At 41.6% G+C, this 27,732-nt stretch overlaps 1 protein-coding gene across 1 annotated transcript in view; it reads left to right on the top strand.

Annotated features, from left to right (window-relative positions):
• Positions 1-27,732, top strand: part of SLC9A2 (solute carrier family 9 member A2) — a 98,401-nt gene that overhangs the window by 13,237 nt on the left and 57,432 nt on the right. Inside the window, exon 2 of the mRNA XM_047069579.1 lies at positions 26,297-26,760. Coding sequence (XP_046925535.1) covers positions 26,297-26,760 — 464 coding nt within the window. The remainder of the gene's footprint in view (positions 1-26,296; positions 26,761-27,732) is intronic.

Below are 27,732 nucleotides of genomic sequence, written 5' to 3'. Positions count from 1 at the left end.
CTCTGGGTCCTGTTGTGCGCGGCTTCCTTCCTTTAGCACTTTTGTCACTATCTGACATATGTTTATTTATTTATTAGTCGCCTGTGTGTGCTCACAGTCCCTCCCTCCTCAAGTACAGGCTCCAGGGATGGGGGCCTGTGTCTTTTGTTTTTGTCTACCTCTGCAGGGCTTAGGCGATTCACAGTCAAAACTCATGATGTCTACATCCTCAGTACTGTTTTCTGTTTTCAGCTGCTTCACATGAATAAACCTATTTTGATTCTCACAAGAGTCTTCACTTGGCTTTGTTTTACTGCTGACATGTATTCACGTGCTTTCATTCGAAGCGTGGTTCGTGAGTGCTAATGGCTTTGCTAAAGGGATTTGGTTGATAAGATAGCCAATTTATATATGTAATGACTTTACTCTCTCTGCAGTGATTTTTTTTTTTCTTTTCTTCTTTTTCTTTCCGTTTGGTCTTGATGTCTCAATTTTGTGTTTTGAGGCCACTGAAACCAAGGGAGTTTATTGCTGTCTCTGAATCTGTGAACAAGTGTGTATAACTGGCAGGACTCCGGTCTTCTATTTTTCCACTAAATATATTATTAGTAGTACTGGTTATTATTTTCCTAAAGCGTAATAATTATGATGATGCTTGGACCATAGAATTCTTAAGAATTGAAATCCCTTTGGTCTTTGCAATGATAAGCAAATTGAAAGACACATGGATGTGCAGAGATCACCGAGTTGGTAATCAGAAGCTGGAGAGGAGGCAAAATGAGCAAAAATATGCTGATTCTGGTAAGTTGAGAAAATAGCATCCTTTTGCCAAATAGGGTAGTTTCTTAATTTAGCTTTGGCCACCGGTGTGCACGCAGATCCCCTCCGTGTATATAACCAGTGGCTGGAGTTAAGTGTTAGCGACCACTTAATTGAAAAATGCAATTAGGCAGCAATTACTGGCAATTGTGGGTTCCTCTACTATACTTTGATCTATTTATTTTAAGCAAGTGGTACGTTTGTTTAAAGGCAGGCTCTCAGAGGAATAAAAGCCAAACGGAACATAAAACTCCCAACACAAGGTGGTTGGGTGGGTGCGGTAGGCTCCCTGGATAACCGTGCATAACTTAATGATGGGTGGGCAAACAACACAACCAAAAATTGGCATAAATCATTTACTAACACACGGGTTGAAAGAATGACAAATCTTGGGCTTTAACATCTAGCTGGGGCAGTAGGAAAAAAATTGCTTTCAGCCATTGGCCTGCATGGCAAGTCTTGCCTCTCTCTAGGTTAGAGTACCCCAGGGTCCCTGTCACCACTCCTGGGTCTTGGATCCCGGTGTCCCCTCCCTGTCCCTCTCCCTCCCAGCCAGATCTGCAGAAAGTCTGTTCAGATACAGTTGGCAAACCTAACTGCTCCCTGGATACTGTCATTCCCCCTACATAATGCCTATACCCGGGAGAGTTGTTTCCCCTCAGAAAGATCTCTTTCAGTCTACCCCTTCCTTGGCCGAACCCCTTCATCGAAGGGTGTTACTGCAGTGGAGAAAGAAGAAGAAGGAAAAGGGGTGGGCCAAGAGCCACAAGGGGGTAGAACTTGGTAACGTTAAAGATATTTAGAATATGGGGCTGTCGAATCTGCTTCAGAGATGTAAAATCTGAACCTGCAGTCCTGACAGATGCAGGACAAGCTCTGTGACGACTTTATGTGTACTTCATGAGAAACATGAGTCGAGGACTCTGCTAAATAAGAATTCTTGGCGCGTCCGAGGGCTGCTCTGAGCCTTTTAACAGCGTGGATCTTGTTTCCCACCTGGCGATATTAGAAATTCCCCTGGCATCTGTGGATTACTTTACTTGGCATAGGGAGGCACATATTTCACACCCAGATGTAAAATATGTGAAAATTCTTGGGACACTGGCCAGTGTCATTGTTATTTCCTGGTGCAGAGTTGCTGCCTTGGTGGGCGGTAAGGATGCACCCAAATCAGTTATAATTTCTGGGCCATGTGGATGGTGTGGTATGGCTACTCCATCTTGGTTGCACTGCGCTCATGGAACGTTTTGCAAAATTCGTAGGACCCAATCTGAGCATGCTGATAGCAAGAACTGAACATCTTTGGAATTCATTTCCCTGGCCTAGCCTACCTGTAGCTTCAAAAAGGAGACTGTGGGGGCACCTGGTTGGTTAAGCTTCTGGCTCTTGATTTCAGCTTATGTCACAATTTCAGGGTTCATGGGATCAAGCCCTGTGTTGGGCTCCATGCTGTCAGCTTGGGATTCTCTCTCTTTGCCCCTCCCCTGCTTGTGCATTCTCTCTCTCAAAATAAATATGGAAAAAAAAAAAAAAAAAAGGAGAGTGTGACCTGTTAACAGAGTAATCTAAGATTGGCCTCGTCAGTAGGAAGTAACCAAGATGGTAAACTATGTAATTGGTTTGATCCTCTGAAAGCCATTGAGTGGTAAGCAACCTAACATAAAATTGAAAACCGCAAATAACTCAAATAAAAAGCAAGGAATATTATTTACAGAAAAGCACAGTGTTCATTTATTTATTTCTCCTTTCTTCGCTGGCTTTCCTCACTCTCTGAGCATAGTTTCTTTCTTATCTTGGAAAGGAAGAAATTGATTTGCTTTTGACAAGATAACTATGCAAAATAATTATGATGTATGTACTTTACATAGATGCTAATAAGCTAGTCTCTTGCATGACTGTCTCTTTCAGAATTCCTAGAAAAATAGTGAGCTTTTCTGTCACAGAAGCTGCCTTCGAGCAGCCAGGGCACGCGATTGTCACTTCATTAGAATAGATTTTATAGAGGTATTGGAAGACTGGAGATACGCTGTAACGCACAAGCTGAGGAGCTGTATCAACAGAGTCATTAACTTTGCACAGTGCTTCTTGTGCTCGCCACTGTGGCCCAGCCTCTTTTACAGCCAGGAGAACTTTCCTTGTGATCGGCCTGCCCAAAATTGATTTGGGCTGCCAAGCCTGGAGAGACTCTGGCCCTTTTCGCTTGGCCTCCGGGCCCCTGAGAGCCAAGGGATTCAGTGCCAGGAACATCTTCCCAGGCCACCTGGTTCCCGCTCAGCCCAGCACATATTTCCTCCCAGACACCTTCATGTGTGGAACCAAAAAATTCTCTATCATTTGAAGGGATAGCTTGCTGTTGTTTCAATTTGTGACTTTCCTTGAAATCCAGAGACCTATATAGTCTTTTATTTTTTCCACGTCGGACTTCCGAGAGCAGCACCTCCAGCCGCATCTGCCTTCGGCCCCAGTAAATGTGTCTTCTGTGTGACATAAAACTCTCAGCATCGGATGCAGTGTCTTTCATGAAGCAAGGCAAACCACAGGGCTTAAGGATGACTTCACACATGTATCTCCATGTGTTACACACACCACACACACACACACAACTTTTAAGTCTGTCATGAGCAATCACAGGTAGCCAGGTAAAAACTAAATATGAGATTTCTGCTCATGAATATTTGCATACTCGACACAGCAAAAATACTTTTCTGACCCACTGGTGATAGGCTAACTCTCTGGGCCCAACTTCTTGTAGAAAGAAAAATCTAACTAACACTGAGAATTGATCTTATCTTGCTGATGGCCCCGGAATGCAAATAATGGGTCTGAGACTGAAGAAAAGGCCTTAATTCAGGTGATAATGAGGCAAGGGCACAAGTCACTTCTTGTGCTCAGCCCTGGCTCAGGGGTCAGATTAGGATTCAGTGGAGGAGAAAGTCCCAGCCTGCGATGTATGCCTCAGCATACACTGAGGGAAGTTCGCTCAGCCTGCAGAAGTCACCAACTCCAAGTGTGGCACTTAGGACCTTTCAGGGAGCTCGCCCCATTGACGGAAACCAGCCATGGGGCCCGGTGAGAAGAGGGAGGTACCCCCACCCTGAGTTGCTAAGCACTGGTCACTTGCTTATGAGATGGGAAGCCAGTCTCATAAACCATGGAATCTGAGTGCTGAGTTGTGTTCTCATTGCTGCAGTTCCGATTTGAAGTCAGGAATCTAAAAAGAAGACTGAAGAGAAAGACAATGTAAGGTTTCTCACCCCAGTCTCCATTGCAGTCTTTTTTTTTTTTTTTTAATTAGAGCACAAGTGGGGAAGAGGGGCAGACGGAGAGAGAGAATCTTAAGCAGGCCCCATGCGTGCAGGGATCATGCACGTGGGACCCTGGGATCATGATCTGAGCTGAATGAAATCAAGAGTTGGACACTCAACCGACTGAACCATCCAGGTGCCCCTCCATTGCAGTCTGAGTAGCCTCTGAAGATAGGCTTTTGGACCTGCAGTCTAGACGGACAGCACACAGTGTGGCCTAGTAGTGCATATGCATGCTGTGTGGACTGGATGGGTGGGGATGCCCAGCGTGGGGGAGGCTGGCAGGCAAGCTGGAGAGCCAGTACTCGCTCTGATTAGAGGAAGCCCCTGCCCAGTTCCAGCAGATTGCCACCTTGCACAGACGGGGGGACAGAGGGCCCAGTCTGCTGATTTTTCAAGAGAAACTAAACAGAGGAATTTGTATGTGGAAACTCTCATTTACGAGAGATTAGCTCGATATTCAGAAATACAACGAGCAAAACCAAATCGGTCTATAGGCCACGATGGCCCATGAGCTGCCAGTTTGTAACCTCTGGCCCAGCCTTTTTCACGTTACATGAAATTTTCCTTCCAGTATTTATACCTGCTTATATTTAAGGGAGGTGAGTCTATTGATTGGGATTCTTATGCACTCAGGATCCGTTGGAATTTATCAAGTTAATAATAGTCAAAATGAATACCGTCCTCAGAATATGGTTGTGTTACCAAAAGAGAAATAAGTAAAAATGGTGACATCCCCTTACCATTGATAAAAATGGGGAGGCTGTCATGGAATCCCTAAGTAAAAGGCATTCTTGTTTTACACCTTGAGTAAGGAGCACAGGCGTGGGAAGCAGTGTTGGGAGGGATGCCAGGCTGCCGGCACGTCCCTCTCACCCTGCCTCTGACATTTAGTTATGTCACACAGCAACTTCATTATCTGTGAAAGGTAAACTCTATGGATACATCAAATGTCATCCCGACCATTGTTAAAACAATGAACGTGTTACCTTCCCCCAAATGTCTCTGTTTTGCCAATTTAAATAAGGCTATCTGGTCTTAGGGTCTCAGTGGATGATGAGGTCCCATATAAGAGGCACTTTCCTTTAAAAATATGTCTGTGAACAAGATTGGTGAATTTAACAGTTTTAACGATAATAAAGACAACCATTCTTGTGCTCTTGTTCACTGAGCATCATTTACAATAAACCCATAGGAGTATTGCTGTAATTGACGTATGTGCTATGGTAGATTGGGATAGCATGTTAGCGTGTTATACTTTGGTCAGCCATCTCCTTTTGATATTTTGCTATGAGCGTTTTTGTAAAAATGAGTTATTTTCCCCTCTGCATCGCAGAAAATCCTGATTTTTTGCTTGCTATTTTTGGACAGCCCGTGCTTTGCACATTTTATGGTTCTTGGTCATTTCACCACAAACATGATTGCCACAAACGTTTTGCTGTATATCTAGTTGGGTGTAAGGCAATTTTGCTGCAAAAGAGAAAATCACAGAAGATAACAGGGACGTTCATGTTTAATGGACATAACAAAACATGAAAAAAATTAATAGAAGTGCCATTAGGATATTTGTAATAAAAGATCAAGCCATGGAAGGTAAAACAGGGACATGTAAAAGGACATAAATAAACATGAAAAATACAATAAAATTCATTGTTAATGTCTTCCTTCATTTAGAGAAGTGTCAGTTTTCCAAAGACTAGGATACACATTTATAACGGAGCTTTGTACTGCACTCTGAAAGGCTTCTATACTGCTGTTCATCCTTGACATATTGTCACATGTCTGCTCATAGATGTTCTGGAGTTCTATGGGAAATGTACAAGACATAGTGATGCTATAATGCATTTGTAACTGAGCTTTGTTATCATTGTAACTGATATTTTCTAGTAGAGTATAGTATGCAATACAGCTTTGGACTGTCTTATTTCACACTTCCAGTAAGTTTGGTTACCATCTCTTCTATCAAGTCGATTTAGAAGTTACCGCCTGCTATTTTAATACTACCCTGTCTGCTCATCACCGGATAGAACATTATGAGGTCTAGCCAATAGTTATATAATGTAACAATGGGAACTTTGTCAATGGAGAAATGAAACCAAACTGTCAATCAGTCCTTCTGTCTTTTAGAGCAGAAGTCCTTTTGGTCGATTAGTTGTGCGGTGAAAATGTTTGCGAGTGGAAATGCTGTGGCAGAGACGTACACAGTGAAAATGCCCAGACACGCTTTATTTCACCACGCTGAGAGTTGCCTTCAGCTGATGGTAGTTGTTTTGGGTTATGTGCATGGTGCCAGTGCCTATCAGCAGAGATCAGTTTCAGTTACATCTTTTCACACTTGTTTGCTGAGCAGGGTTTATGTAGCTATTATCAATATTTCATTTTTCTGTGCCATAATTACTTCATAAGAATGAGTAGGAAAGTGAAAAATGAAAGTGAAGATGTATTTTCTATTGTGGTAAAATAGATGCCACATAAAATGTACTATGTTAACCCTTTCAAGTGCAATTCGGTGACATTAGGTCAAGTCACCATGTTGTGCAACCATCACCACTGGCCATCTCCAGAACTTTCCCGTCTTCCCAAACAGAAACTCTGCCCATTAAACACTAACTCCCTGTCCTATATCCTCTGTCCTCCCAGATCCTGCGAGCCTTTATTCTACTTTCTGTCTCAGCGAATTTGACTACTCTAGGGACTTCATGTAAGGGGAATCATACAGTGTGTGTTCTTTTGTGTCTGGTGGAAGTGAAGACTTTAAGGAGAAACAGCATAACTCTTACAACCTTAAGGAAATTGAGTTGAAGGTAGAACTCACCATCGGTGATGAAAGCATAAACCTTTAGGGTAATCAGATATAAACCAGTTGGCTGGGTGTTCCGCTGGTAAATAAAATAACAAAACTAAAGATTAAAGAAAATGATAGAAAAGCTGGAACTAAGAATGTGGGTGAGGACTGTGATAAAAGGCGAAGCCCATGATCTGATCTTTGTTTTCAAGTGCTTGACCCCCAGTGACAGCATGCTTATCTGGTTGTCACTGCATGCTTGTCTAGAGGCATGGAGTAAAACCCCTAAAGGAGCACATCCAGATCAAAGGGAAGGTGAAGCGCTTTTCTCTTTATTGTCATTTTTTTCAAATGTTTATTTATTTCAGAGAGAGAGAGAGCAAGTTGGGGAGGGGCAGAGAGAGGGGGACAGAGGATCTGAAGCGGGCTCTGTGCCGGCTGACGGATGCTCAATGGACTAAGCCATCCAGATGCCCCTCTTTACTGCCATTTTGGTCCACCCGCTACAACCTATGAGATAACGGGAGGGCAAAATTGAGTATAACTCGCTACCACCCTGGGAACCTGCTCTAGTGGGTGAAACAGACCCTCAGGTGGGTCTGTGAACTGTCGTGCAGTAAGTAGTCTGTTAGCAACATCTGCACAGTGTGACTGTGGACAGAGAGCCATGTGGGTACTCACTGCCCTCTGAAACATTTTGTAAATGTCTTCCAATGAAGAGCATGCCTTTTTCTTCATATCACTGCCTGTGTTGGGTGTTACTACTTGCCACTACCTTGAGGTGAATCCAAACTGCGGATGACAAGCCCTAGGACACATTACTGTCACCCTCTCTTGGTTTTCTTGCAGCGCCTCCTATGGGCCACACTTGGTGCCCACACTGTTGAGTTTTGCACATGCCATTCCCTTTGCTCAGAAGCCCCTCCCATGCCTCTTGGCTTTGACAATTCCTACCACTCTTTCCTTAATGAGCCCTTCTCCAATGGGGCAGACAAGATTAAAGACCCTGCAGTGGTTCCACTGTGACTTACATTTCCCTTTCCGTAACAAGCATGGCATTTGTAACCACTTCTTTGGCGTCCTTTGTCCCTGTAGATGGTAAACTTCACGGAGACAAAGACATCTCCATCTTGGTTATTGCGATGTCTCTAGTGCTATGCACGCTTCGTGATGCTGAGTGCTTGGAAATGTTTGTGGGTCAATAAATGAAAGAATAAGTAATCATGGGAGTTATTTATCAGTTTTTAGGAAGGAAGAATATTTTCTTTGCAATGATTTTCCCATAACATACATGGTTTCCACCTAATGATTTATAGTCTATTCAGTCATTTCCCAAACGTATGTGTCTTGAGCACCAACTTTGGGGTTTTTTAAGTGAACAGGCCAACCTTTCTGCCAACTAGGCACTTTTTTTGCAGGGTAATTAAAACTTGGCATTTGGAATCAGATGATCTTTATCAAGTTCAGAAAGTTCCTTCTATTGGTAGTTTGCAGAGGGTCTTTATCATAAGCAGATGTTGAATTTTTGCTAAACACTTTTTCTGCATCAGTTGGTATAATCATGTAATTTTTCTTCTTTAGTCTCTTGATATGATGTGTTACACTGATTGGATTTTGAATATTAAGGCACATTTGCCTCCCTGAAATAAGTAAGCCTCCTTTGGTCAAAAGACAACATATGAGTCTTTGTATATATTGCTGAATTCTTTGATAATATTTTGATAAGGATTTTTGCATTTATACCATAATCCCGCATTCAATTTCAGCATCACCAAGCAATTCTTGGATACCAGCTAGGTATCCTACAACTCAATTATGACACTATCTGCTGGGAAGCAACGTCAGGTTAAGGGCTCAGTCCCACAAGACTGCCCTCTTATCAAACAAAGGTTTTAGGGGCTCTGTAAACCAGAAAAAGGGTTGAAGAGCCAATATGTATTTATTATTATAAATTACAATATCACAATGCTCATAAAGGATATTGACCTGTTGCTTTAGTTTTTGTACTCTTTGTTTGATTTTGATACTAGGGTCTAGTAATTTCAGAAGTCAACTGAAATGTTCCCTCTTCTTCCAGTTTTTGGAAGCAATTATGTAGAATTGGTATTATTTTGTAGAATTCACTAATACGACCATCTGGGCTAAAGAGTTTATTTTTTTAAGAGTTTTAAATCATAAGTTCAGTTGTGTTTTTGTTTTTATTTTTTGCTAGTTGCAGGGCTATATAAATTATCTCCATGTGAGGTAAATTATGGCTGTTTGTGTGTTTTGAGGCATCAGCCTATTTCATCCAGGATGTGAAATGTGTATGTAAATCTGTTCATAGTATTCCCACATCATCCTTTTTATGATGGCAGGGTCTGTAGTGGATACCCTTTTTTTATTCCCAAATTATTGGTAAATACTAATACCAGTCTTGCTAAAGATTTGCCAATTTTATTGACCTTTTTGAAGATTCACCTTTTTTTTTAAACAAGCATTTAAATGTTTATTTATTTATTTTGAGAGAGAGAGCGTGTGCAAGTGAGGAGAGGGACAGAGAGAGAGGAGAGAGACAATCCCAAGCAGGATCCGTGCTGTCAGTGCAGAGTCCGATGCGGGGCTCAGTCTCCCAAACTGTGGGATCATGACCTGAGCCAAAATCAAGAGTCAGATGCTTAACTGACTGAGCCACCCAGGTAACCCAAGATTCAGCTTTTTATTTCACTATTTTTTCCCCTATTTTTCTGTGTTTGATTTCACTGACTTCTGCTCTTTATAATTTCCTTCTTTCTGTTTATTTTGGGTTTATTTTGCTTTTATTATTATTGTTATTTTTAATTTTAAGGGTTTATTTGAGAAAAAAATCTATTCAAATTGGGTGGTGACAAACCAGAAGTCATTAGGAGCACTCAACTGGCAGGAACCAGGGGCAAGACTTTCATAGAGAAGAACTAGAAGTAAAGGAAGAAAATTACTTGATTGGCTCTAGTTTAAACAATTGCCTCTATTTGGGAGAGACTTGTTGGCTGTGTTTAGTTGTTTTGATTTTAAAAATTTCCTTTTTACTCAAGTATAATTAACACATAGTGTTATATTAGTTTCGGGTGTGCAATGTAATGATTCAACAATTCTGTTTTTTTTTTTTTTTCAACGTTTATTTATTTTTTGGGACAGAGAGAGACAGAGCATGAACGGGGGAGGGGCAGAGAGAGAGGGAGACACAGAATCGGAAACAGGCTCCAGGCTCTGAGCCATCAGCCCAGAGCCCGACGCGGGGCTCGAACCCACGGACCGCGAGATCGTGACCTGGCTGAAGTCGGACGCTCAACCGACTGCGCCACCCAGGCGCCCCGATTCAACAATTCTGTACATGACTCAGTGACTCAGTGCTTATCATGATGAGTATACACCTTTTTTTTTTTTTTTAAGAGATGGGTCAAGTGAGCGAGGGGCAGAGAGAGAGAGAAGTGGGGCTCACCCGGGGCTCGTGTTTTTTTTTTATCCAAAGCGGGCTCATGCTCACCTGAAGTGGGGCTGGAGCTTACCCGAAATGGGGCACAAGCTCACCCAATGTGGGACTCGAACTCAACAACTGTGAGACTATGACTTGAGCTGAAGTCAGATGCTTAATGACGGAGCCACCCAGGTATCTGATGATGAGTGTATGCTTAATCCCCTTTACCTATTTTACCACCCCCCCTCCCCCCTGCCACTTCCCTTCTGGTAACCACCAGTTTGTTCTCTATATTTAAGAGTCTGTGTTTGTTTGTCTCTTTTTTCTGTGCTCATTTCTTTTGTTTCTTAAATTCCACCCAGGAGCAAAATCATATGGTATTTGTCTTTCTCTGTCTGGTTTATTTCACTTAGCATTATACCCTCTAGATCCATCCATGTTGCTGCAAATGACAACAGTTCGTTCTTTTTTATGGCTGAGTAATATTCCAGTGTGTGCACGTGTGCATGTGCTTCCATATCTTGGCTATTATAAATAATGGTACAATAAATGTAGGGTACATCTATCTTTTTGAGTTGTTGTTTTCTTTTTCTTTAGATAAATATCCAGCAGTGGAATTACTGGATCATATGGTAAATCTATTTTTAATTTTTTGAGGAACTTCCATACTGTTTTTGAAAGTGGCTGCACAAGTTTACATTCCCACCAACAGTGCATGAGTGCTCCTTTTTCTCCACATCCTCATCAACGCTTGTTATTTATTGTGTTTTTTAATTTTTGCCATTCTGACAGGTGTAAAGTGATATCTCTTCTGGTTGTAATGTGCATTTTCCTGAGAATTAGTGATGTTGAACATCTTTCCATGTGCCTGTTGGCCATCTGTGTGTCTTTTTTGGAAACATGACTACTCATGTTCTCTGCCCATTTTTAAATTGTATTATTTGTTTTTTTGGTTATTGAGTTGTATGGGTCCCTTATATATTTTGGATATCAACCCCTTATCAGATACATCATTAGCTAATATCTTATCCCATTCAGTAGGTTGCCTTTTAGTTTTGTTGATGATTTCCCTCACTGCAAAAGCTTTTTATTTTAGTGTAGTCCTAATAATTTAATTTTACTTTTGTATTTCCCTTGTCAGAGGATACATATATAGGAAAGTGTTTCTATGGCTGATGTCAGAGAAATTACTGCCTATGTTCTCTCCCGGGAATTTTATGGCTTTGGGTCTCACATTTAGGTCTTTAATTCATTCTGCGTTTATTTTTGTGCATGGTGTAAGAAAGCAATCCAATTTCATTCTTCTGCATGTAGCTGTTCAGTTTTCTCAATACCATTTGTTGAAGAGACTGTCTTCTTCCCATTGCATAGTCTTGTCTCCTTTGTCATAGATCAATTGACTGTAAAAGCCTGGGTTTATTTCTGGGCTGTCTATTCTGTTCCACTGATCTGTGTGTATACTTTTGTTCCGGTTCTGTACTGTTTTGATGACTACAGTTTTGTAGCGTGTCTTGAATTCTGGGGTTGTGATACTTTCAGCTTCGTTGTTCTTTTTCAAGATTGCTTTGGCTCTGAGGAGTTTTTTGTGGTTCCGTTCAAATTTTTGGATTATTTGTTTTAGTTCTGTGAAACATGTTGTTAGCATTTTGATAGGAATCCCATTCAATCTGTAGATTGCTTTAGGTACTACGGACATTTTAACAATATTTGTTCTTCCAAACCATGAACATGGAATGTTTCTCCATTTATTTGTGTCATCTTCAGTTTCTTTCATCCATGCTTTATAGTTTTTGTACAGATCTTTCACTGCTTTGGTTAAGTTTATTCCTAGATATTTTCTTCTTTTTGATGCATTTGTAAATGGGATTGTTTTCCTTTAATTTCTCTTTCTGCTACCTCATTTTTACTGTATAGAAATGAAACCAATTTCTCTATGTTAATTTTGTATCCTGTGACTGCATTCATTTATCAGTTCTAGTAGTTTTTTTTTTTTTTGGTGGAATCTTTAGGGTTTTCCATATATAGTAGTATGTCACCTGCAAATAGTAAAGTAAAAGGTTAGATTATTAATTTGAGATTTTTCTTACTTTCTAATGAATGCATTTGGTGGTATAAATTTTTCCCTCAGCAAAACTTTAGCTTTTGATATTTTGTATTTTCATTTCCTTTCAGTTCAGAGCACTTTTTGATTTCCCTTGAGACTTCCTTTTTGACCCATAGATTTTTTTTTGTAATAGTGTTATTGAGGTATAATTTATATAGTATGTATTGCATCCATCTGAAGTATACAACTTGATGGCCTTCAGTATATTCACAGTTGTGCAACCATCACTCTAGTCAAATTTAGAATATTTTCATTATCTCTAAAAGAAATCCCATATGCTTTAGCTATGTCTGTGTGATTTCCCCATCCTGCCCCACCATAAGGAAATCCCGAATCTACATTCTGTCTTTGTAGATTTGCCTCTTCTGGATGTATGATATAACTGGAGACATACCATATGTGGTTTTGTGACGAGTTTCTTTCAATTGGTGCATGTTTTCAAGGTTTATCTATGTTGTAGCATGTACCATTTTATGGCCAAATTATACCCTCCCCCTCCCTTTTTTGCCACATTTTGTTTATCACAGGCATCAGTTGATGGACATTTGGGTTGTTTTCACCTTTTGGCTATTATGAATAATGCTGCTGTGAACATTCCTGTATAAGTTTTTATGTGGACAGGTTTTCATTTCTTTAGGGTATATACCTGAGAATGAAGTTTCTAGGCCCAGGACGTCTGTGTTTAACGTTTCGAGGCACTGCCAGGCTGTTTTCTGGTGTGGCTGTACGATTTACATTCCTGGCAGCAGTGTATGAGGGCTTCTATTTTTCCATATGCTCATGAACATTTGTGATTACCTGTCTTTTTGAGGATAGCCACCCTGGTGTCTGTGAAGACCCACAGATTATTTAGAAGAGTATTGAACTTCCAAATTGAGATTTTCCTGTTTTTTTATATGTTACTGATTTCTAGTGTGACTCCTTTGTGATGAGACAATGTATTCTGTATGATTTCCATTCTTTTAAGTGTATTGAGGCATGCTTTCATGGCCCAGGATATGTCTCTCGATGCGTTTCTGTGGATTCTTGAATGTGTATTCTGTTGTAATTGGCTGGAATCCACTGTAGAATTAGATCCTATTGGTTGATGGTCTAGTTATTCTATCAATTATTGAGGGAGGGAGGGGTATCAAGGTCTTTAACTATAGTTGTGTATTTATCTGTTTCTTCTTTTAATGCTATCACTTTTTGTTTCACGTATTTTGTAGTTCTGTTGTTTGACATATATGCATTTAGGCTTGCCGTATCTTGGTGAATTGACCCTTTTATCATTATATAATGGTCTTTCCTGTCTCATAATTTTCTTTGCACTGAAGCTTACATTACTGGGTATTAACATAGCTACTCCCACTTTCTTTTGGTTAATGTTTAATGATATAACTTTCTATTATTTTATTTTTAGCCCAGCCTATATCCCTGTATTTGAAGTGAGCTTTTTGAGGACAGCAAACAGTTGGGTCATATTTTTAACCTATTCTATTAACAGCTGCCTTTAATTGATGCATTTGGGCCATTTACATTTTATGTGATTATTGATATGTTTGTGTTTAAGTCTGTGACTTTGATTTTTTGTTCTCTTTTTCATTTCTCTGTTTTCTTTTCCTGCCCTCCTGTGGGTTATTTGAACATTTTTTTTAAAACTCCATTTTTTATTTATCTATAGTGTTTTTGGGATTACCTCTTTGTATAGCCTCTTTAGTGGTTCCTCTAGGTATTATGTTATATATGTGACTAAATAGAAGTTTAATGGTGTAGTCATTTACCAGTCTGAATGAATGTAGAAACCTTATCTTCTGTTACATCTTTTTACTCTCTCCAACTTGTCATATAGTTGGCTTAAACATTACCTCTATATACATTGAGAACCACATCAAATGGTGTTGTAATTTTGGTTTCAGTGGTCGAACTTAATTTAGAAAATTAAAGAGGACAAGGCAAATGCATAGAATTTGTCCATATTTTTTATTCTATGTTTTTCTTTTATGCTTCAGATGTTCTAAGATTCCATTTTCGGGGCACCTGGGTGGCTCAGTTGGTTAAGCATGTGACTTGGGCTTATGTCATGATCTCGCAGTTCAAGAATTCAAGCCCTACGTCGGGCTCCATGCTGACAGCTCAGAGCCTGCAGCCTGCTTCAGATTCTGTCTTCTGTCTCCCTCACTCTCTGTCCCTCCCTCACTTGTACTCTGTCTCTCTCTCTCTCTAAAAAACAAACATTAAAATATATGTATGTATGTATGTAAACACACACACACACACACACACACACACACACACACACACACTAAGGTTACATTGTTTTCTTTTTGAGAATTCCTTTAGCCAAGACAGGTGTACTTGCAACGAATTTACTTAGTTTTTGTTCAGCTGACAAGGTCTTGATTTTCCCTTTATTCCTAAAGGATATTTTCACTGGATACACAATTCTGGGTTGGCAGTTCTTTTTTTCTGTACACGAATGATGTCTTGTTACTTCCTTAGAGTCTCCATGGTTTCTGACAAGAAATCTGATGTCATTCTCTTTTCTCTCCTGTAGAGAAGGTGTCCTTTCTCTTTGGCTGTTATCATAATTTTTTTCCAGAAGCTTGACTATCGGGTGTCATGCTGTAGGCTTCTTTGGGCTGGTCATAATTGGGGCTTACTCATCTTGATTCTGTAGGTTTATGTCTTTTGCCAACTTTGGGGAGGTTTTAGCCCTTATTTCTTTGAATGCTTTTGTAGCCCTTCTCTCTCTCTCTTCCCTTCCTGGGACTCTGATGACGGGAATGTTAGATCTTTTGCTATAGATCCACAGGTCCCTAAGCCTCCCCCAATTACTCAGATTGAGTAATTTCTGTCATGCTATCTTAAAGTTGACTAATTGCTTCCTGTCTACTGCTTTCTGCTATTGAGCCTACACAACTGAATTTTTTTATTTCAATTATTATGTTTTTCAGTTCTAAAATTTATGGAAGGTTCTCCTTCGTATCTTCTATTTCTTTGCTCAGACTGCCTATTTTTTTTCATTTGTTTCAAGTGTGTTTGTAATTGCTTATGAAACATGTTTATCATGGAGGTATTCACATTTTTGTCAAATAAATCCGACATCTCAGTCATCAGGATAGTGGTATCTGTTAATTTTTTTTCTTTATCATTCGGTTTGACATCTTCTTGATTCCTGGTATAATGAGTGGCTTTCTGCTGCAACATGAACATTTGGCGTATTAGTTATGAGACTCTGGATCTTATTTATACCTTCTGTTTCAGATGACTTCTTATGATGAGCAGTTTGGTGGTGGGAGAGAAAGGTGCTATATTGTTACTGACAGTTGGAGATGGACTTTCAGATCTCCGCTTTGCTTGCTTTGATTACCTGAGGAGGATGCTTCTCATTACTGTATGGGGCTGGTGGTTCTGGATCCTTATGAGTGCTCCCCTGATCCTTCCTTGGCTGGGAGGGATTAGGAGTACCTCCTTGCTGTTCCTCTGGTGGCCTCCACTTACACCACAGGGGTGCGGTGGCTTCATTTCGGTTGGATGGAAGTGACCTAGTCTTGACTCCACTAGGTCTTCTTTGACCCACCTCAGTGGAGAGGATCTGGGGTGCCTCATTACTGCAGATGGCAGAGGTCCAGGCTCTCCACATAGCCTTTAATGGCACCATAGAAGAGAGTTACCACTCCATGATGAAGAAAGTCCTACCTCCCTCCTTTTTCTTTTCTGACACTATCTCAATAGGGAGGCTGGGGTTTTCCTTACAGTCTAGTAGGCACGTAATCTAGGCTCCCCACTCAGACTTTGCTGAGACTGGGGCCACAGTTTCTTTTGACATGTTGGCAGGAGTAGAGCAGCTATGATCTAAAAGTTTTCTGTTTTGCTATACTGCTTCTTTCCTGGTCCGTAGTATAGATAGGGCAGACTTTTGCTGGGACTTTTGTCATCTATGATTGTTGGCATTTCCAGGTTAGTGGCTTCTCCAGGTCTGGGATGAGAGGCAAAAAGAAAACCCAAAAAACTCTCAGCCATGTTGTTCTTCAGATCTCAAGGTCCCTAGCTGGTTTTCCTTCTTCTGTCCACTTTTCAGAATATCCTTATGTTTGTTTTGTATATAATGTCTAGGGATTTTAGGGTTTTTTACTTAGTTGGAATAATAGAGAAACATTCATACTCCATCTTTCCAGAAGCCGAAGTTAGTTCTGTTTCCTTAATCTTTTTTTTCTTACTTTTTTCACAGTCTTTAAAAGGTGAATTTGTCTACTTATTTAAAGTTTACCCATTTATTTTAAGAGAGAAAGAGAGGGAGGGAGGAAGAGAGAGAGAGAGAGCACCTGAGCATGAGTGGGGAAGGGGCAGAGAGAGAGGGTGAGAGAAAGAATCCCAAGCAGGCCCTGCACTGCCAGCACAGAGCTAAAAGATGAATTTAAAAGGATATTAAGTTCTAGCTTAATATCCTCTACTTTGGGGTCATTGATTACAATATGTCACTGCTTTTTAAGAGAGATAATTGCAGCATAGAATTTTATTGTGTGTTTCATAGATTCTTCTTTTTTTCTAATGCTAAACTATTTAACCTATATGGAATTTTCCAAAATGCTCAGATTCATCTTTGATTCATCAGTCTCACTAAGAGAAAAACATCTAGACTTACGGAATACTTCTAGCCACCAGATGTGTGGGTTTTCCACACCAAGCAATGCTCCAATTCTCTGAGGACACTAACTGGGTGTACTACAGTTCAATTCACTTCTGACATTATCTACCTGGAGTTCGTGTCAGAGCCCACTCGTTAAAGGCTCAGCGTGAGTGCCTGTGCTTCTTACTGACCAGCTATAAATCGAGGTTCTCATGATGCCCTCCGTGAGTTCAGTCATTTGCTAGATCAGCTCACAGAACTCAAGGAAACAGTTATGCTTACTGGTGTATTACATAAGAAAGGATATGATAAAGGATACAGATGAATAGCCAGATAAAGTCATATAAAGCAAGATCTGGAAGGATCCCCCAGTGCAGGAGCTTCTGTCCCTGTGGAGTTGCAGTGTACAGCTCTCCTGCCAGGTAGACTTGTTCATCAGTCTGGAAGCTCTCTGAATACCACAGTTGAGGGGTTTTTATGGAGCCTTTGTCACATAGGCAGGATGGACTATTAACTCTGTCTCCAGCCATTTTCCTTCTCCAGAGGATGAGAAAGGAGAGCTGAAAGTTACAAGTTTCTACTCATGGCTTGGTCTTCCTGGTGACCTGACCTCATCTTGAAGTTATCCAGGAGCCCACCTTGAGTTGCCTTATTAGAACCAAAGACACTCCTATCACCCAGGAAATTCCAAGGAATTTTAGAGCTCTGTGTCAAGAAGTGGGGTCAAAGATCAAATATTAGAACAAAAGATGCCCTAGCACCATTATCACTTGGAAAATTACAAAGGTTTTAGGAGCTCTGGCCAGGAGCTTGGGATGAAGACCAAATATACATATTTGTCTCATATCACAATATGACAGTCACATCCCTCCTCCATGCCAGCAACATGCCCTCTTGGAGCACTTATCAAAATATGTTCAGCATTTGGCCCCCTCTTATACACACCACCACTTTAATGGAAACCATCATCTCCTTCCTGAATTCCTGAGAGACTGGTGTTCTTGCTTCCATTCTTCAACAGCGGTCATAATGACCCTATAAAACTGAATCTGATCATGACATTCCTCTGCTCAGATGCTCCCAGTGGCTCCCATTGCACTAATAAAATATCCAAAGCCTTTCCCATGGCCACAGGCTCTGAGTGTTCTATTATTTTGCTGCTCTCCATGTCATTTCCTACCCTGTTCTCCTGACTTCCCCTGTTCCAACCACGGTGGTTTTCTTGCTCAGGGTGCCCTCAACGCAGAGCCCTTGTTCTTCTCTGTTCTAGAAAGTTCTTCCACCATGTTTCACATACTCAGTTCACGCAGGGTTTTGTTCAGATGTCACCCATCAGAGAGGCTCTCTTTGACCAGACTGATGCCAGATACCACCTTGTCCTGTCACTTCGGATGCCTCACCTCTCTCTGGCTTTCTTTGTAGCGCTCATCACTACTTGCCGCTCTGAGTTTACCGGCTGATTTATTCATTTCCTGTTCCCCTCCATTAAACTGCAGCCTTCCAGCACAGGGGCTTTCTTTCTTTCACTGCTGCAGTCCGAGTGCCTCATATGGTACCCGGCACATAGTAGAGTCCCGGTAAACGTATATTGAATGAAAAATATGATCGGATGGTATTGATAATTTTTATTGCTCCTGATTTTTCCCTGTCACATATAATGTTGCAATATAGTTTTGTTCTGTTATGTATGTGTTCTTTTTATATTACTACATGGTTGTGCTGAGTGGCTCTCCTCTCAGACTTTTCCTCTATAAGATTATGCATACATCCCTTTGGAGTTTGGGCTCTTCTTAAACTTTTTAGTCACATGTTTGCATCATCGTCTTCTTTATTTTCACTGATGGTTAATCGCATCCATCTGGTGTAAAACTCTAGGCAGCTTTCATCCCTCATTTTTAAATTCCAGTCTCTAGTCTCTTAGGAGGGACTCATCCCTGTTCACGCCATGCGTGGAAGACAAGGATGGTTCTGAGACCCCCTCAATAGCTCCCTCTGACCCAGAGAACAGAGGCAGATCTTCAAAGATCGCTCTCCAGGCCTTCTGTAGTGTGGCCATTCCTTGTTTGGCTCATCTCTTCTTTGCTGTTCGCACTTTGTATCTAGATCAGGTGTGTTGCCCCTCCCTCATGGCACCCAGTCTTTCTCGTGCCTTCTTTGTGCTTCATTCCCCTTGAAACCTACATATCCACAGCTAGTTATCTTTAACACCACCTCCTCCAGTTTCTTCCTGAGTCTCCTCCTCTGTTTCTTCCCTTCCTTATGTCTCTAGAACTTCTACAGCTCTTCTTTCTTCACGTTTATCACTCTCTGTGTTGTGTTATAATTACTTATGTTCGTGTCTGATCTTCTGTGCCAAATCCAAGCTCACTGAAGGTACAGCCCATTCATGATCCACGATACTGGTTCCCTCACAGCCTCGTGCAGGGAAGGGACTCAACAGTCTGATTAAGGGTTTAACTCCTCCTTCCTTTTCGAAATTCTTCATGGACTGACTGTACTCATTGTGCTTTTCTTTTCTTTTCTTTGCAAGTGGTCATGTCATTTGGAAAAATTAAATACCATCTAAGTTCTGCTTTGGAATAATCCCAATAAATTTTTAATGTTTCATTTATATTTTATTTGTTTTCAATTATTTTATTATTATAAGTCCTTTGCAGACCTCCTAAGTGGGGCATTTTTAAAACCTCTATGGAGATACTTCAGGTTCAGCTCCTGATTACTGCAATAAAGTAAATATTGCAATAAAGCAAGTCAAATGGATTGTTTGGTTTCCCAGCGTATATAAAAGCTATGTTTACACCATCCTGCAGTCTACTAAATGTTCTAAAAAAAAGTGTACATACCTTAATTAAAAAATACTTTATTGCTGCAAAAAGCTGACCATCATCTGAGCTTTCAGCAAGTTGTAATCACTGATCACAGATCACCATAATGAATATAATAATAATGTAAAGTTTGAAATGTTGGGAGAATTACCAAAATGCGATACAGTGACATGAAGTGAGCAGATGCTCTTGGAAAAATGGTGCTAGTCAACTTGCTCAAGGACACAGAGCTGCCACAAAACTTCAAGTTGTAAAAACCAAAACGAACAAAAAAGAAGTGCAGTATCTGCAAAGCACAGTAAAGCAAAGTGCAATACAACAAGAGTTGGCTATATATTCATAGTTGCACTATTTTTTGGTGGGGAGAAATTAAATGTACCTTTCGGCCCCGGCATCTGACTAAATGTTGTAAGAAGTATACATTCATGTGTCAATAAGTTACTGACATAAATCAGTTAATTCTGTTTTATTTATTGAATTTCATTGTTTATTTTATGTGTTTATTTATTTCCATACTTTTATTGTTTATTTTTATTTACGAATGCAGTTTGATTCTATTTTTAAGATAGTTTTTTTAATGTTTATTTATTTTTGACAGAGAGAGAGAGACACAGCATGAGCAGGGGAGGGACAGAGAGAGAGGGAGACACAGAATCCGAGGCAGGCTCCAGGCTCTGAGCTGTCAGCCCAGAGTCCAATGCAGGGCTCGAACTCACAGACCACGAGATCATGACCTGAGCCAAAGTGGGACGCTTAAGCAACTGAGCCACCCAGGCGCCCAATTCTATTTTTAGAGTTAAAATCTGTGACTCGGTCTTTGTCCACTGGCATCAATCTGGCAGTGACAGCAGCTTGTTGCTGTATCAGATCAAAATGATTCGCATTATTTCCAGTTTCTCATTGTTTAGTGCTTACTGCCATTTTGGTTTTGAAATTGTGCCTTTGCTTGCTTGCTATGTGAATTGGGATACATAAAACCAGCATTTTTAGCTTTGAATGAACTTGCTTATTTCTCTTAATACTTAAAAACAAGTTTAATATACTCTATATTTACCTATTTATCCCCCAGCCAAGTAAGCATGGCTTATTTTAGACTATTCTTTATGTTAAATCCAATGTTTCCCAGAGTTGCTTCAAGAAGGATGACCCTGGGACACGAATTCGGAGTCAGGCTGCCTATGCTGACTTTGTTTCCAAGGGTACCTGTCCCCTACTTAACGCGAGCTTGGAAAATATTTGTGGATCCAATAAATGTCATTATTTTTTCTTTAAGCTCTCATAAAATCTGGAACATTAATTGGATAGTTTTGTTTGTCTGGGCCTGGAGGGTAGGCTTTCTCTCCTGTAGGCTTTGTCCCTGCTCACCTATGCTAGTTGCCTCTTTCCCTCCTGGCCGTGTCACTTGCTAATTAGAACTGTAGGTAATTTTGGGGGTGCCTGGGTGGCTCAGTCAGTTAAGCGTTGACTCTGAATTTCAGCTCAAGTCATGACCTCGCAGTTGGTGAATTTGAGCCCTGCATCGGGCACTGCCCTGGCAGTATGAAGCCTGCTTCGGATTTTCTCTCTGTCTCTCTGTCTGTCTGTCTGTCTCTCTCTCTCTCTCTCTCTTTTTCTTTCTGCCCCTCTCCAGCTCACATTTATTTACTTTTTCTCTCAAAGTAAATAAATAAAAAAAAAGAACTGTATGTAATTTTTGAAACGTATTTTGTATGGTTTTTTGTTGGTGGTGGTTCTCTGGGATTTAGATTTTTACATTGTTGCTCTTCTGTGGGTCCTGCTATCTGGAAGCTTCCTGTGTTCTCTTCCCAGGATTTGACAAATAGCTTATAAGCATAATGAGAAAATACAGTGAATTAATTGCATTGTACTTCTTTCTACATAGATCTTAAGCTCTTAAAAAAAAGCTCAGTTAATTTCAATACTTGTATGCAAAGAGAAATTAAAATAGATTCACTCCAAGAGAGGATTGTCTTAACTATGCATTTTGTATGAGACCCTAATCCTGTTCCCCTTCTTGCTAAGTGAATTTTGAAAATTTAAAGCGTCCACCCTCACAGACTCTTATGTGCTAGTGATAAAAAGTGAATGACACAATTACAACTCCCCATACATTACTAAGTAGAATTTAGCAGGAAATACAAAGAACAAACTAAAACAGGGACAGGTAAACCACAGCCTAGGGGCCCAGCATGGTTCCTGTCCTGGTTTTGTATGGCCTGTGGGTCAAGAAAGGCTGTTATATTTTTAAACAGAATCAAAAGAAGAATGACATTTCGTGACATAAAAACTAGTAGGACATGTCCACAAAGAAAGCCTCCCTAGAACATACTCCTGCACTTAGGTATCATCTCTGGCTTCCTTTGTACCACAACGGCAGAGTAAAATATGGCCTGCAAGCTGAAAATATTTGCTATCTGGCCCTCTGTGGAAAAAAATTAGCTGACCCCTAGACTGAGCAGTAGATTGTACTTGGAGTAGCACACGTTCAACCTCGTGAAAATCATCAGAAAGTTCATTTGTTTTCCTTTTTTTTTGTTTCCCTGATTACTGATCTGTTTCTCCATAGCATTTGATGAGATAATGACTCTGCAGAGCAAATTCTGTCCATTCAAGTTCATGTACCCTCCAAAGAATTGAGGGTGGGGAGAGCCACAAATGAATTCACATTGGCAAGTGTTGATTTATTTGTTTTATTCTGTGAACAGTGACATTTAAGACGACTTTTGTTTTGATTAGTTATTTTGGTGATAGGTGTCTTGACTCTTGTCATTCATAAACCATAGACGCTTAACACCCAAAACCTTCTGTGCCCACAGAGAGTGTCTTAGAAAATTCAGTGTCTCTGCTTGTGTTTACCCAGCAGCACAGAACGAAGATGTCTTATGACCACCCTTCATTTAACCCCCCCTTGCTTGTGGAACAACTGGGCAGATTCGGGACTACTGTCCAGTTTCAAGCAAGGGTCACTCAGACCAATTCGGAATGACCAAAACATTCGTAAAAGAAAGGGAAACAGTGTTTTAAAAATATAAACACAGGCTCTTTTACTTTTATTTATTTATTTTTAAATGTTTATTTTTGAGGAAGAGAGCATGAGCGCAGGAGGGGGAGGGGGAGAGAGAGAGAGGGACAGAGGAGCCACTCTAATAGCAATGAGCTTCATGCGTGGCACTCACAAACCGAGAGATCACGACCTGAGCTGAAGTCGGACGCTCAACTGACTGAGCCACTCAGATGCCCCTAAAGGCAGGACCTTTTAAACAACAGTTCTTGATGTTCGCTGTTCTTTTCTGATGTTTGCTGCTGCCAGACTTCCCCCTCCTCATCCCCCAGTCCCATCTCTTTTAGCCCCCTCTCCCAGTGGCCCTTTCATCTAATGGTATTCTTCTGCCTTTCTCTGGCATCTGCTTGGTCATTTTCTGCTCCCCCGGTTCCTGGTTAGGATCCATCATGGCGCCAGAGCATGGCAGCTGTTGGCCTGCAAAATGCATACAAGCAGCCTCTGTTTCTTCCTTTCTTTCATCTGCCTTGTTTCCCACCCTCCATCCTTAGGAGTAGGACCTCCTTTCAAATACAGTGAGAGGAGACAACACTCCACATGGCAACACTGGGTTTTCTGGGACTGAGTGGCAGGAAGAGGAAAGCAAGAGGCCAGAAGAAGAGGGAGCCACCACCAGGAAGAGGCCTTGCGTCTGTAGAGGATCCTAGGCCTTCTATGCATTTCTTTAGAACTTTTTTCTCTTGTGTTTTCATGTAGAAGACGGAGAAGAAGCCAAAATTGGGGGGCATGTGTGGTATCATAGGCACAGTGGTGACTGCCATGCAGCCATCAACTCATGATCGTTCCAGTCCGTAAGGTGGCAGGTACGTTTGTCGCCAGATAACCAAACAGGCCTGGGCCTGGTTGTGACCTATCCACAGCCACAGGCAGAGTGGGAGCACTGGATGTGAAGCCACGGGCCATTGTCAGACAGCAGCCATTAAGGCTCACAGCACACACGGCGCCTTCAAGTTGGATCTTCCTGTCCTGCATTCCAGAAAGGAGCTGGTTTCCCTTAGAATCAAGGGGGCCAGCAGGGCTATTGTGGGCGCATCCTTATCACACAGGGGGAAGTTGAATGTAGAAGCAGGAGTCATTGTGAAGAGAGGTTACAAAGATACGGTTTTCAGGGGCACCTGGGTGGTTCAGTCGGTTAAGTGTGCAACTTCAGCTCAGGTCATGGTCTCACGATTCGTGGGTTCAAGCCCCGCGGTCGGGCTCTGTGCTGACAGTTCAGAGCCTGGGGCCTGCTTCAGATTCTGTGTGCGTCTCTCTCTCTGCCCCTCCCCACTCATGCTCCGTCTCTGTCTCTCTCAAAAATAAACATTAAAAAAAATTTTTTTTAATTAAAAAAAAACAAAGACAAAGATACGGTTTTCAGGGGACTTTCTTAAAATTCTCTGTTCAGCAGAGGGGTCAGCAGGATAGAGGTTATGGATAAAGAGTGGCTGAACCAGTTGAATACATTTATTCACCAATTAGTGGAGCCTGCTAGAATATGAATAATAAAATGATCAATCCTGGAGGAATGATTCGAATCCCAATGTAAAGATGTTTACTTCATTATTTAGAAATTAGGTCTTTACGTCTCTTCAAATTGTTCGTTTAGTGTTTTGCTGTCGTGTAGAAGCTATTTCGTGCTATGACTTTAGTACGGTTTGTACTAAGGGATTTCTTGTTAAAATTTTTGTGATTCAGAGCTTCTAAGGACTCATTCTGTCATTTCCGTATTGCGTTCCTATAACAGATCACTTCCACGTGCCGCGTTAATTCTACAGTGTGTGAGATGTCTTCAGGATGGCTCGCTGTTGCCTCATAAATAAGGGCTGGCCTTTCATGTGTGAACTTGCTCCTCATGTTACCCCATGTACTGGTACAATTCACATTCCTCTCCTTTTACTGCTGCAGGCCTCGCCCCCCCCCCCCCCCCCCGACATAGTCTTTGCAATAAAGCTACACTGGGCTCCACCATGGATTAGGAGATGGGTATTTCCCTCCATTTCTTCTCTTCCTGGGAGACTTTTCATGCTTCCTCTGTGTATTTAAAAGTCTGTCCTTTAAGGAAGCCCTGCCTGATGTTGCTTCCTCCATGATGTCCTTCTCTGCTGCTCCCCTAGTGGCTGTTTGGGGCCTTATCACACAAGGTCTTACATCAGAGGAGGTCATAAATGTATCTCTTCCTTTGCCTCAATTGGAGACTCTCTGAGACTGGAGATCGTGGTGTGTTTACACCTCTCGTGTCATAACTACCTGATGTGCCTTTGGAGGGTTGATTTGGTTGTTTCAGACCTCTGAAAAATTAAACATACTTAGCGTTCCAAGAGATCATCAGACATTAAAAATATTAAGTAAGTTAAAGCTCTTCTCAGTACCAGAGGGCACAGTGGTAACCCCAAAGCTGCCATGTGATATGGCCACCGTGGCAAGACCCTGTATCTCTGTGAGCCTCGGTTTCCACGTAAATGAATACATTTAAAACGGTGAAAATAACTGCCCTACCTCCTCCTTGAAGTTTTATTTTTTTATTTTTATTAAAAAAAATTTTTTTTAATGTTTTACTTATTTTTGACAGGGGGGAGAGAGAGAGAGAGAGAGAGAGAGAGGGCGAGCGCATGAGTGGGGGAGGGGCAGAGAGAATGGGAGACACAGAATCCGAAGCAGGCTCCAGGCTCTGAGCTGTCAGCACAGAGCCCAATGCGGGGCTCAAACTCATAGACCGAGAGATCATACCTGAGCTGAAGTCGGACGCTCAACCGACTGAGCCACCCAGGCGCCCCATTGAAGTTTTTTTGAAATGACCTGTCACATTTGAAAATGTGTTGGAAATCGCAAAATTGCTTCAAATGTAAAATTGCGTGATCTCATTTAAGAAAACTTAATTGGAGGGGCGCCTGGGTGGCGCAGTCGGTTAAGCGTCCGACTTCAGCCAGGTCACGATCTCGCGGTCCGTGAGTTCGAGCCCCGCGTCGGGCTCTGGGCTGATGGCTCGGGGCCTGGAGCCTGTTTCCAATTCTGTGTCTCCCTCTCTCTCTGCCCCTCCCCAGTTCATGCTCTGTCTCTCTCTGTCCCAAAAATAAAAATAAACGTTGAAAAAAAAAATTAAAAAAGAAAACTTAATTGGAATTTAGACAAAGCCGTGCTGTGTATTATGTATGTATCTCATTCAACTTCTAATGTAAAGTTGCATTTGTGTCTCCATGTACTTTGTGAATAGTTTTAAGGAGATCATCTGACTTTGTACATCATAATCTGTAAAGCCAGTCTGTAGCCAATTATGCTGACCTGGGAGGTTTTGAAACAGAACCTATTGGTTCTGGCAAAGAGAACCAGTATACCTTCTCCCTAATTCATGCACAACCCAAATACCTTGTCTTTATTTTTTCCTTCACAGGCTTCCATCTGTATCACAAGTTGCCCACAATAGTGCCTGAGAGCTGCCTCCTTATAATGGTTGGCCTGCTGCTAGGAGGGATTATTTTTGGGGTCGATGAAAAGTCCCCCCCTGCCATGAAGACTGATGTGTTTTTCTTGTATCTTCTCCCACCCATTGTGCTTGATGCGGGCTATTTCATGCCCACTCGCCCATTCTTTGAGAACATTGGCACCATTTTCTGGTATGCTGTGGTAGGGACCCTCTGGAATTCCATTGGCATTGGGGTGTCTTTGTTTGGTATCTGCCAAATTGAAGCCTTTGGCCTGAGTGACATCACTCTGCTCCAGAATCTACTCTTCGGCAGCTTAATCTCAGCGGTGGACCCCGTGGCTGTGCTCGCTGTCTTCGAGAACATCCAGGTCAACGAGCAGCTCTACATCCTGGTCTTTGGAGAGTCCCTGCTGAATGATGCAGTGACAGTGGTGAGTAACAGGTTCATGCTGTGTCGCTCTAACACCGCTGGTCTATCTGTGTCTGGTAGTGACAGCTGAGGTGAGACCCCGAAGGTGCAGCCTGCCTGCACACTTGTATGGCCCTGTGCTTAGGAAGGCCCCACGCTTGGTTTCATGCTGTTACTGCTGTCTTGAAATACCTTGTAAAGATTTTTATTGATTAATGAATTTTTTATTTGTTTTTATACAGCGGGCCCCTCATTTTCACTTTGCACTGGGTTGTACAAACTGTGTTGCAGGTCCCTGCTTGGAACAGAGGAGCGTAAGAGTGATTGTGACCTCCCTATCTCTGAGGATTTCTCATTTGGCATTTTCAAAAAAATTTTTTTTGAGGTTTATTGATTTTGAGAGAGAGGCAAAGAGAGAGAGGAAGTGGGGGAGGGGCAGAGAGAGGAGGAGAGAGAATCCCAAACAGGCTCCACGCTAACTAAGTTGAGTGTGGGGCTCAAACTTAAAAACCGTGAGATCGTGACCTGAGCCGAAACCAAGAGTCAAACGCTCAACTCACTGAGCCACCCAGGCACCCCTCATGTGCCATTTTCAAAAGTGATGGTCTTTGAATAGAATTTAAGGACTTCAAGTCCCAGAATTCTTTGTGAGATGCGACGCTGCCAGTATACAATACACGCGATAGAAGTGAAACGATAATACCTGCTGTGTACCATTCTGTATCTGGGCCTGGTTTGTCATTTCATGATTTTAGGCCAACTTTTCATCACACATCACTCAGCCAGCTTATTTCTGGTCCTCGCCACTTTCCTGCAAGTGGGTATTTGTTCTGAAAATCCTAGTTATTTTTTATTGTCACTAATTACCCCATAATTAGAGTCTGAGGCTGTTGGGATATTCACGGTAGCACAATTTACCTCCGCCCTGCTTTCGGAGCTCAGGCAAAACACGGAGAAGTGACTGGGAAGTGTCTCTGTCCACCCAGCAAAAGGC

Source organism: Lynx rufus, unplaced genomic scaffold (assembly GCF_022079265.1).
Source record: "Lynx rufus isolate CCGP_SWC_20201006 ecotype Redwood Valley unplaced genomic scaffold, mLynRuf1.p SCAF_8, whole genome shotgun sequence".
Lineage (NCBI taxonomy): Eukaryota > Metazoa > Chordata > Mammalia > Carnivora > Felidae > Lynx > Lynx rufus.
Note: the sequence above shows the minus strand (reverse complement) of the source record. Positions and strands in the feature narration are given on the sequence as shown.